At 42.6% G+C, this 12,692-nt stretch overlaps 1 protein-coding gene across 5 annotated transcripts in view; it reads right to left on the bottom strand.

The window, feature by feature from the left end:
* Nucleotides 1–12,692, bottom strand: part of fmn2b (formin 2b) — a 72,624-nt gene that overhangs the window by 42,808 nt on the left and 17,124 nt on the right. For 2 of the 5 annotated variants that reach the window (XM_056244720.1, XM_056244721.1), the window contains 2 exons: nt 10,230–11,200; nt 8,213–8,354 (listed from right to left, as the gene is read on the bottom strand). In XM_056244720.1, the coding sequence (XP_056100695.1) occupies nt 8,213–8,354; nt 10,230–11,200 (1,113 nt within the window). The remainder of the gene's footprint in view (nt 1–8,212; nt 8,355–10,229; nt 11,201–12,692) is intronic. The other 3 variants (XM_056244723.1, XM_056244724.1, XM_056244722.1) reach the window with 3 other exon arrangements.

The following is a 12,692-nucleotide window of genomic DNA, read 5'->3' as shown; positions in this document are numbered from 1 at the left end:
ATGTATGTTTTGTTGCCTTTTTTTTTGTATCCGTCACCTGTAAATAGTATCTTTGTTTGCATTATAAAAATAAAATAAAAAACAGAAAACTCAAAGTTGCACAGAAATGATCTTTAAGACGGTTGATGGCTTTTTTCAGTTGTTGATTTCGCTGTCGTCCCGCGGCCAAAAACCCAGTAAACACAAGCTAGACAGAAGCAGAGGCATGCGATGGCGCACACACTCTCTCTGCTCCTAATCATCCTCCAAACCTTCCCTGAAGCAAACAAGCAATCGGCGGAGAAACGCAGGTCAGCAGCGGCATCACAGGCAGAACGCCACAACCATCAACTGCAGGCAATCATACCAAACTAAACACGTTACTTTATCAAAAGAAATTGTTGGCGGGCAACTTTTGACAGATACGGAAATGAGTCTGCAATTATTTCCCTCTGAGATCATGTTTAAAACATGAGTGAAGAAAAGGGCCAGTTCTCCTGCATTAAACAGGAGACGCGGATGTTTTTCAGGTCAAACGGCCCTTCGGCGAGACAAATTACCTCCAGACCGTCCAACACCACGAGCACATCAGCGCAGGACTCGGCTCTGCAGGATTACCATATCACACACACACACACACCCCTGAGCCGGGTCACTGGCAGCGGGACGCTCACTGCGCTTTACTGCCATCACAGACTTTAGCAATCATCATAAATTAGGCTTCATCTGAAAGGTTAAACTGAAAAATCATCCTGAGAAAACAGTTTTGAGATTAGGCACCGTTACTTCATGGGAAACGCATCTTAAAGTCCCCCTGTAGTGGAAAAAATAAAGCTTTTAAATGTTGTTTAAATGTGTTTTTAATGTGCTTTAAGACACACCATGTGTAAGTTCATAAGTCGACAGCATTGCTGAGTATTTCCTCCTTAAAACTGCAGTGAACCAAAGACAGTCTCAAACACACGGTTTGAAATCGCTGGTGTTTCTGACGTCACAAACGACCTTGTAACCAATCAGATCAACGTGTGATCGTCAACCAGTGGATCTCTGAGCCGAGTGAGTGAGTGGAGGCGGGGCTCATCTGCATATTCATAGAACCGCGCATACTAAATCAGGCAAGGGTGTCGAGTTACATTCAGGATTTTTTTTAGACATTTTTTTTAAGGAAAAAACATTTACATATGTTAATTTTGGTGAGTTTTAAAGGATAAAATTATTGACTACAGGGGGACTTTAAAATGTTTTAGTGGGCTCCTCCCCTAGTGGGCAGAGTCATTTTTTAAATGTTACAAAATTTACTGCACTGCAACAGGCAGAATGCTGGATCTAACACGGTCTGGTCAAATATTGCACTGAAAAACATTATTAACAGCTTTAAATTGTCAATGCTGGGGAATCACTATTGTATAAGTGAGATAATCTTTTTAGAGCTCCGTCGAATTGATTCATTAATCCTTGATTTTCTTCTTTACCACTCATTTATTAACAAGCACTTTCTATTTTTATATCGTGTGAACCTATCCTCGATACTATTCCCTATAAAAAAAAAACAATCGGATTGCTTTGATATCGCTACTTAGATCCAACTTTGCGAATCTCGGCTACTAGCCTTTAGCCCGCTAGCATTTCACGCGTGGGCTCGCGCCTATTGACCGTCTGATTTTACACCCGTTTCACTGAAAGGATACAGGTTATATCCAGCATTCCAGTCCTAAATTAGTAGTGATATTGGTAGTATCACTGTTAATTTACTGTTCATCTGTTATAATGGCGAACATATCGGATGTGTGTCTAACGTTACCTCTGAGTGCAGGTGAGGACACATTCGAGCTGATGTCGGTGCGATTGGAGCTTGAATCGGTGGAGAAACAGATCCGTGTTCTGCTGGAGAGGCAAGCCGAGCTGCGGGATCGGCGATCAGCGCTTGAAACGTCACGCGCCGATGCTCACAAGTCAGTGGTTAGTAACTTTTTGACTCCGACTTCCTCTACTCCGTGCGTTTCTCTGCCCAGGAGGACGCGATCATCTCTGGCTTCATTCACTCCGGCACCTACACAACACCATGGACCCTGGGTGATCCCACAGCGGAAGACACGAGCCAGGACCAGAGCAAGAACCTCTCCGCCCCTCCCGGTCTTCGAGATCTCCACCCGGAACCGCTTCTCCCCTCTTCACGAGTCGGAACGCGACGACGCCGTAATCATCGGCACTTCCATGGTCCGTCATGTCCGCGCTACCTCAGGTAAGGGTAAGGTGCGCACTCACTGCCTTCCTGGTGCTCGTGTTCTTGATGTCGCCGCACAGGTTCCCGAGATCCTGAACGGTGACGAGCGCGTCGGAGCCGTTGTCCTCCATGCGGGAACGAACGACATCAGGCTGCGGCAGACGGAGGTTCTGAAGAAGGACTACAGGAGCCTGATCGAGACCGTACGCAGCACAGCGCCTGAGGCAACGATCATCGTGTCTGGACCGCTTCCCACGTACCGACAAGGACAGGAAAGGTTCAGTAGACTATTTGCTCTAAATGAATGGTTAATGTCATGGTGTAATGAACAGAAACTGCTCTTTGTAAATAATTGGAATCTGTTCTGGGAGCGACCTAGGCTCTTCCGTCCTGATGGCCTGCACCCCAGCAGAATCGGAGCGGCTGTTCTGTCGGACAACATCTCCAAGACGTTGCACACCATCTGACTAGTAAGTCAAAGTCCAATTCACAGTCTTTGCTGTCCCAACTTAATTGATATAAGTAGTGTAGAACATTATATAGAAACTGTGTCTATTCCTCGTGTAGTGAGGCCAAACAATAAATCTAGTGTAGGATCTAGGAAAAATCTTATTGTAATTAAACCAGAAAATCTAAATATCAGTGAACAAAAACAATTTCTAAAACTAGGTCTTCTAAACATTAGATCGCTCACACCTAAGGCGGTTATTGTAAATGAAATGGTCACAGATAATAGCTTCGATGTACTTTGCCTTACTAAAACCTGGCTTAAACCAAATGAGTATTTCGGTCTAAATGAGTCTACTCCGCCAGGATATTGTTATAAACATGAGCCCCGTCTGATCGGTCGTGGCGGCGGTGTTGCAACAATCTATAGAGATATTCTTAATGTTACTCAGAAAACAGGTCACAGGTTTAATTCGTTTGAAGTACTTGTGCTAAATGTTACGCTCTTAGATGTAAGAAAGAAATCCCTATTATCTCTAGCCTTGGCTACTGTATATAGACCTCCAGGGCCCTACACTGATTTCCTAAAAGAGTTTGCAGACTTTCTCTCAGATCTATTGGTCAATGTCGATAAAGCAATAATTGTTGGAGATTTTAACATACACGTAGATAACACAAATGATGCGTTAGGGACTGCGTTTACAGATTTATTAAACTCCTTTGGGGTCAAGCAAAACGTCAATGGTCCCACTCATCGTCTAAATCATACACTAGACTTAATTATATCATATGGAACCGATCCAACCGATATAGATATTATACCGCAAAGTGACGATCTCACTGATCATCACATGATAACTTGTATAATACGTACTGCTGAAATTTGTCATGTTGCGCCGCGTTATCGACCAGGCAGAACAATCCTTCCAATCACTATAGATAGATTCTCAAATAGCTTACCTGATCTATCTCAGCTGCTCAGTGAACCCAAACAAACGGATGAACTAGAGGAAATGACCAGCAGTTTGAGCACCATTTTCTCTAGTACATTAGATATTGTTGCACCAATTAGATTGAAAAAGGTTAGAGAGAAAACTAAAGCACCATGGTACAACAGTGCTACGCATGCTATCAAGAGAGAAACTCGTAACTTAGAGCGTAAATGGAAACAAACTAATTTAGAGGTCTTTAGAATCGCGTGGAAAGACAGTGTGTCACGTTATAAAAAGGCTCTAAAAGCAGCCAGGGCTGAGCATCTCCGCAAACTAATAGAAAATAACCAAAATAATCCAAGGTTTTTATTTAACACCGTGGCTAGACTAACAAATAAACAGACATCGCCAGAGCAAAATATTCCGTTACAGTATAGCTGTAATGATTTTATGAATTACTTCAATGAGAAAATAGGAAGCATCCGAAATACAATTGTAAATGTACAATCCTCTATGGTGTCTTATGATTCAGCCTCAATTATCGTCCCTCAAGAACAACTACACCGCTTTACAACTGTAGGACAGGAAGAGCTAAATAAACTTATCATTGCATCTAAACCAACAACATGTTTATTAGATCCAATACCCACTAAACTACTGAAAGAAGTGTTACCTGTAGTGGAAGAGCCTCTTCTTAATATTATTAACTCGTCTTTATTTTTAGGTCATGTTCCAAAAATATTCAAGCTGGCAGTAATAAAACCTCTTATTAAGAAACCGCAATTAGATCAAAATAACTTAGCAAATTACAGACCCATTTCAAATCTTCCATTTATGTCTAAAATACTAGAAAAAATTGTGTCCGCTCAATTGTGTTCTTTCTTGCAAGAAAATGAGATATATGAAAAATTTCAGTCAGGATTCAGACCGCATCATAGCACAGAAACTGCGCTAGTTAAAATTACAAATGATTTACTTTTAGCTTCTGACCAAGGCTGTATCTCAATACTAGTTCTACTCGATCTTAGCGCTGCGTTCGACACTATAAATCATAAAATACTCTTGGATCGACTACAAATCTACACTGGTGTTCAGGGACAGGCATTAAGCTGGTTCAGATCGTACTTATCGGACCGTTACCATTTTGTCTGTTTAAATGGGGAAAAATCGAAGATAACGTCAGTAGACTATGGAGTGCCGCAAGGATCGGTGTTAGGCCCTCTGCTATTCTCAATATATATGCTGCCACTTGGTAATATTATAAGAAAACATGGAATTAATTTCCACTGCTATGCTGATGACACTCAATTATATATTTCATCACGACCAGATGAATACACTAACTTATCTAAATTGACAGAATGTCTTAAAGATATAAAATGCTGGATGACGTGTAATTTCCTGCTACTAAATCCAGATAAAACTGAGGTATTACTTATTGGTCCAAAAAACTACCCACAAAATCTCTTACAATACAACTTTAATATAGAAGGATGTCCTGTTACCCTATCGACTACAGTAAAAGACCTGGGTGTTATACTAGACCGCAACTTGTCTTTCGAAAATCATATTTCGTATGTTACAAGAACAGCCTTTTTCCACCTTAGAAACATTGCTAAATTACGTAACATGCTATCTGTTTCTGATGCAGAAAAGTTAGTTCATGCATTCATGACCTCGAGACTAGATTACTGTAATGCTTTATTAGCTGGTTGTCCTGCATCTTCAATAAACAAGCTACAGTTAGTCCAAAATGCAGCCGCTAGAGTTCTTACTAGGTCCAGAAAATATGATCATATAACACCGATTCTATCATCTCTGCACTGGTTACCTATCAAGTTCCGTATCAATTACAAAGTACTATTACTGACCTATAAAGCCCTAAATGGTTTAGCTCCTGTGTATTTAATGGACCTTCTATCGCCCTACAATCCATCGCGTTCTTTAAGATCCCTAAATTCGAGGCTTCTGGTCATTCCTAGGATATCTAAGTCCACTAAAGGAGGGAGGGCGTTCTCACATTTAGCTCCTAAACTCTGGAATAGCCTTCCTGATACTGTTCGTGGCTCAGACTCGCTCTCCCAGTTCAAAACTAGATTAAAGACGCATCTCTTCAGCCAAGCATTCACATAATGCTTACCTTTTATACCACTGTTGAATCAAATCGACTGCATTAATATTATGAACAGCAGCTACGCTAATTATTTCCCATCTGCTTTTCTGCTGTTATCTCGGGACGCTAGTCCCGAGGTAAATAGCGTTCGTCAGCTCCAGTTTGTATCCAGCCTCTCACGGAGACTTCAGACGCTCCAACACCTGCGATGAGATGACTAAACGCCTATGAAGAGACGACTCGACGCCTGTGAAGAGACGACTCAACGCCGGCGATATGTTATGCCCTAAATTAATACATGATGATTAACTAACTATATTATTCTATGTACATTTCTGAAATGTACTTTCTGTAAAGCTGCTTTGAAACAATATGTATTGTGAAAAGCGCTATACAAATAAATTTGAATTGAATTGAATTGAATTGAATAATCCACGGCTAGCTGTGCATTAAACCATTTAAAGGAACTCTACAGCCGGTTCTTTGCCTCCACGTTAGGTCATGTTTCAAACTGTGACAGAAATGTATTAATCTGTGACAGAAAAGACGCATCAAATGAGTGTGTCGCCCGGTGGCTGTTTTTGGTAAAGCGCCTAAACAAAAATCTCAATTTTTGTAATATCAACTTCAAATTTGGAACAGAACTTGGTTAGACATATGGCTTTGATTTTACAGCAATTTTAGAGTAAAAATTAATTTGCAAAGTATATTTTATATAAACAAAGATGTTTAGGTACAGTACATTTCAACAACATTCCTTCAGGATTAAAAGATCCCAAATTTTCCCATTTCTTATTACACTAGTGGAGCTTTGAGTGAAAAGCATGAAGTGAAAAGCATGAGCGAGTCTGTGATTAAGTGAGACACGGCGACAGTCGTATAATCGCGTCTCCGTCAGCGTTCAGACAAAGTGCTTCCGGCTCCTCGAAACAAAGAAAGCCACAGACGCCAAACGCCTCAGAATACGGCGCGGCTCAAACACTGTCCCAGAAACCCTCCTGAACAGACACACTGATGCCACATTCGGTCAGCCCTCGGAACGCTGATGGACAGATGGGAATCGATAGGCTTTGTGTAAACGGGCCTGCTCCAACAAAACAAAAAACATGTTATGTTAATGGATGAGTTGTAAACATGCAAACATCGAGCAGGACGAGCATTAGTGTGGTTAACCTCAGGTCTGTTCACAGGCGAGTGTGGTTTGAACGTCATGTGATTCGAGACACATGTGGGCGGGGGGGGTCACATATAAAGAACATGTTTAAAGATCAACAGAGACGAAGTGAATCTGGAGAAAAACACCCCATGTGCAGATCATAATTCACTCTGAATTAATGAGAATTAATGAGCAAGCTGCATTGATTTTATGCATTGTGACAGTTTTAATGCAGTTCTAATGACAATTACAAATGTCTAACAATGCAAAAACTGTTTTAAATAAAGAAAATGGTTTTTAAAAAATTCAAAGAGTTCATTGTTGAATTTATATTTTAAAATGCATAACAGAAATAAACTAATACAATTTATTTTAATAAAATACAATTACATATTTATTAATGCATTTCAATAAAATAAATGATTAGCGATTTTTTATTTATGCATGATTAAACATTTATATTTATGAATTTAAATAAACACATTTATTAATGCATTTATTTAAATAAAATACATAAATATTGTGTTAATGTATTTAAATAAAATATATAATTTAACATTTATATTTATGCATTTATTTAAATAAAGAACATAAATATTATATTTATTAATGCATGCATTAACATAAAATATATAATTAAATATTGATATGTATTTATGTATTTAAATAAACAATACAAAAATAAATAAATGCATCAGAATAAAAATATATAATAATCTAATAACCTAAGAAATAAATATAAATAAAATGCATTCAACGTGTTAAAGATGAATAGTTCGAGTCATTTTTTATGTGTTTTGTGTCTAGTTCCTGGTAACTGTTTTGATTTCAAAGTCTTGTCTTTGGGACAGTGAATCGAGTGAAAATCGAACTGAATGTAATGAACTGATCTTATGAAGTTTGCATTTCTGTTTATGTTTATTACTGTAAATCTGCTTTGAAACGATCTGTACTGTATAAAGCGCTATATGACAAAACAAAAGTTGAAGTAGTTTTATGTTGATGCGCTTAAACAGAAATCCATACAGGTGCAGAAAATATTTAAAACACACACGAGCCGTTATAGAAATATGAGTGTGAAAAGCACACAGATCTGATGATACTTATGAGAAAAGACAGAGATATTTATGAGCTCGAACACGTTTTCTACGGGATCTTTCGCTCATTTTCCCAATCAGCAAATTTCCTCCCAAGAACTAGGATCTGGAATTCTCCGCTGGTGCCAAGAGCTCGACATTTACTCACAGCTGTCGGCAGAGCCGCCGGGATCACACACACACACACACCTAAGTCATGTAAATAGTCTCCCTGGACTGAAGCTTGATCCCGAGCCGCAGACACAACACCGGACCTCCGCTCACCTGCTTGGTCTTCGACCTGCTGATCGTGTCCGAAAGAGGTTTCTTCTTCTCCTTCACTGCCGTCTTGGAGAAAAGATCGACAAACTCCTCAAAATCCACGGATGGCTCTTCGATCGTCTCCCATACGAGAGAATGCAAGTCCCTGCGGAGGAAAACAGACATTTTTTACAGATTTATACAAGCACTCTTGCAGATGAACATGAATTAAAATAAACCCCTCGATCGAACATAACTAAATTAAACGTAGTTATAGTTAGATGCATCTCGTATCACAACTCTTTCTGATCACAGAATAAAATAATTTACACTCTAATCAACATTGACTGTATGACATGCAGTTGTGGGCGGTTAACAGGGTGTTGCTAGGGCATTGCATCCTGGTTGCTAGGGAGTTCTCTCTGCATGTTCTTTTCCAGCTTGCCTCCTAATATTATTGCCTAAATACGTGGCATTGTATATTACAAAAAAGGTTTGCTCTTTGACGAATTGCTTTTGTAAGTCGCTTTGGATAAAAGCGTCTACTTAATGCATACAGTTGCAATCGAAATTATTCAACCCCTTTCAGCTGTTTGCAATGAACAAATCAAACAAAAGTAGTTGAAATAGCTCAACACAACAAATGTTTCAAGCGGTTTCCCCAAATTTAACTGAAAATGCAACTTTTAATGACTTTTGAAGTTTTAAAATTATTCAACCCCCTGATATAATCCCTCTCAACAGCACAGATCTGAAGAACAAGAGTTGTCTCTCTAATCAAGGGCTTCATTACCTGCACCAGGTGTGCTTGAGCTAGAACACATGAAATGTCTGAACTGGCGAGGTTTGTTGAGTCACGTTTGACTGCATGTTAGAAATAAGTCAGAAGAATGGTCCAAAAAGTTAGTAGAAGATTTCATCACCCTTCACAATCAAGGAACAGGATACAAAAAGAAAGATAGCGAAGACACTAAATGTTCCTCGAGACACAGTTGGAAGCATAGTTTGCGAGTTCAGAGTTAAAGGATCAGTGGTTACTCTCCCTGGACGGGCAGGAGGAAGATATCAACGGTTCAGAGAAACCCTGGAGTGACTGCAGAAGAGCTGGTGGCCACAGACACTGAGGTGCAGCTCGTACAGAACTCCAGGACTACACCTCTACTGACCCAAACGCACGAGAAAAGAGCTCAAAATCATGTGAATAAGCCACAGAAGTTCTGAGATTCTGTTCTGTGGAGCGATGAAACTAAACTGGAGCTTCTCGTCCCTCTGGATCAGCGGTGTGTTTGAGGAGGAATGAAGCATAAGCTGTAAGAACTCTGTCTACAGTTCAGCGTGTGGAGCTCGTGATGCTCTGCGCTGATCTATATCCTCCGGCTCTGCAAACCTGCAGCGTGAGGAAGGAGAGATGATCACTGAAGGATCAGGAGATCCTGGGAGGATTCAGTGAGGAGGCTGGAGCTCGGACCTTCAACAGGACAGCGATCCCAAGCGTTCCTCAGACTCCACTCAGGCTTGGTGTCAGGAGAAGTGCTGGGAGATACAGTGGCACCACAGTCTCCTGACTCGAACCCCATAGAACACCTCTGGTGGGATGTGAAGGCCAGGAATATCCCAGAACTGGAGGCCGGTGCTCATGAGGAACGGCTCAGATCCCTCAGGAACAGAAGCTGCTGTCGATTATACATCTCGCTTCAGCAGCTCAACAGCAGACGGCTGCTCTACTCAGAGCTCAAGACGCTTGCCATGGAGGCGAATCATTTTGAAACTGCAGAAGTCATTAAAAGTTGCATTTTGAGTTAAATTTGGGGAAATCACTTGAAACATTTGTTGTGTTGAACTATTTCAAGTACCTTTGTTTGATTTGTTCATTGCAAAACAGTCTGTATATGTTGCCAATAAACCTGATTTGCAATGGCGGGTGAATAATTTCGATTGCAACTATATAAACCACAGTGACTATAGTATTTTGGCTATTAGCATGGTGATTTTTGAAAGCAGAACAGATCAAAATGAGGAAATGGTTGTAAAGCAGAAGTACTTTTTGGTGTTCAGCTGAATGCGTGTCCAGTACAGCGGTTTCATGGGTCTCGGCGGCTCCACAAGGCTCTTGCGAGGTGGTTTCTCATGTGCCGCTCCTAATGCGAACAGACCCAGCGGCAGCGGAGGCGGCAAAGAGCCCAAACCAAAGGTCAGAGGAGGCGCAGAGGCTCCGGGAGCCATAGATGGAGGAGGTGGTGGTGGAGGAGGTGGTGCAGACAGACCTGACAAAGGAGGTGGAGGAGGAGGTGCACTCATTCCTGGTAGAGGAGGTGGAGGAGGAGGCGCTCCTGGTAAAGGAGGTGGAGGAGGCGGCGCACTCATTCCTGGTAGAGGAGGTGCTCCTGGTAAAGGAGGTGGAGCAGGAGGCGCACTCATTCCTGGTAGAGGTGGTGGAGGAGGAGGTGCTCCTGGTAAAGGAGGTGGAGGAGGCGGCGCACTCATTCCTGGTAGAGGAGGCGGAGGAGGAGGTGCTCCTGGTAAAGGAGGTGGAGGAGGCGCACTCATTCCTGGTAAAGGAGGTGGAGGAGGAGGCGCACTCATTCCTGGTAAAGGAGGTGGTGGAGGCGGCGGCAGCACCGAAGCACCCGGCTGCTGCTGGCAGACACACACAAACGCTTGAGAACAAGCCTGAGACTTAGAGCAGGAGTCACTCCCTCCGGGCGCCTGCGCCTCCACAGGAGGTACTTTAAACCTAAAGCTCTCGTCCACAGGAGACGTTTGCACCGATTTGGCCTCCAGTGGAAGCAGCGCAAAGTTTTCTGTCTGCAGGTCCACATGGCAGACGTTGGGCACGAGGCCCTCCTCCCCCCCGCACTCCTGGTCCTGCGTGATGACCTCCCGCTCCAGCAGGGGGGGCTGTTTCTCCAGCTCCGCGATCTTACTGCGCAGGGCCTCGATCGTCTGCTCCAGCTGCTCGATCACGCAGACGTGCTCCTGCTTCAGACTCACCGTCTTCAGCACAGACTCCTCCTGCAGAGAGAGGGGGGGGGGGGGGGGGGGAGAGGTGTGATGAGAAGCAGATAAACGCAACGAACAGAAACAGATAAATCTGGGTTTCTCTTCCACTTAAGTCACTGATGTTCAGGCCACAACAAATGTATGTGAAATGTGGACAGAACTGATGAGGAGCACCACCTCCACCAGGAGTAAGTGCACCTCCTCCTCCTCTACCAGGAGTAAGTGCACCTCCTCCTCCTCCTCTACCAAGAGTAAGTGCACCTCCTCCTCCTCCTCCTCTACCAAGAGTAAGTGCACCTCCTCCTCCACCAATAATGCACCACCTCCTCCTCTACCAAGAGTAAGTGCACCTCCTCCTCCTCTACCAAGCGTGCACCTACTCCTCTACCAAAAGTGCACCACCTCCTCCTCTACCAGGAGTAAGTGCACCTCCTTGACCTCTACCAAGAGTAAGTGCACCTCCTTCACCTCTACCAAGAGTAAGTGTACCTCCTTCACCTCTACCAAGAGTAAGTGCACCTCCTTCACCTCTACCAAGAGTAAGTGCACCTCCTTCACCTCTACCAGGAGTAAGTGCACCTCCTTCACCTCTACCAAGAGTAAGTGCACCTCCTTCACCTCTACCAAGAGTAAGTGCACCTCCTTCACCTCTACTAAAAGTGCACCTCCTTCACCTCTACCAAAAATGCACCTCCTTCACCTCTACCAAAAGTGCACCTCCTTCACCTCTACTAAAAGTGCACCTCCTTCACCTCTACCAAAAATGCACCTCCTTCACCTCGACTAAAAGTGCACCTCCTTCACCTCTACCAAAAGTGCACCTCCTTCACCTCTACCAAAAGTGCATCACCTCTTCCTCTACCAAGAGTAAGTGCACCTCCTCCACCTCTACCAAAAGTGCACCACCTCTTCCTCTACCAAGAGTAAGTGCACCTCCTCCACCTCTACCAAAAGTGCACCTCCTCCTCCTCTGCCAGGAGTAAGTGCACTTCCTCCTCCCCCTCTACCAGAGTAAGTGAACCTTTGTGTGTGTGTGTATATATATATATATATATATAATATATATATTAGTGCTGTCAGTTAAACGCGTTATTAACAGCGTTAACGCAAACCCATTTTAAAGGCGTGAAAAAATTTATCGCGAGATTAACGTTCTTTTTGGCCTAGCAAACTTTGTAGTTTTTTTTCACATGCCATTACAACAACTAGAAACGTTAGAAAAACTATAACACCACACCTAACTTGACCAGAAACAAAACAACAGGCACGCCGCACACACTTGTTTGGGCTTTTGAGCCGGCCAAATTGTAGGGTAACGTTACGTTTTGAGCGGATGACGAGCGCGAGACGCCGAAATGGATTCAATTAGATTCTAAATGGAAAGTTTACTTTTAAAAAGTTGCCAAATGTTTCCATTGAATTTGCGTCAAACTTGCTAATGCACCACATAAAATCATTAGCGCGTATTGCATCAGAGGCTCAATTCGCATCATTCTTGCGAACT

The sequence above is a fragment of the Rhinichthys klamathensis genome, unplaced genomic scaffold (genome assembly GCF_029890125.1).
Source record: "Rhinichthys klamathensis goyatoka isolate OS25496 unplaced genomic scaffold, OSU_Roscu_1.1 h1tg001063l_1, whole genome shotgun sequence".
NCBI classification, from domain to species: Eukaryota; Metazoa; Chordata; class Actinopteri; order Cypriniformes; family Leuciscidae; genus Rhinichthys; species Rhinichthys klamathensis.
Note: the sequence above shows the minus strand (reverse complement) of the source record. Positions and strands in the feature narration are given on the sequence as shown.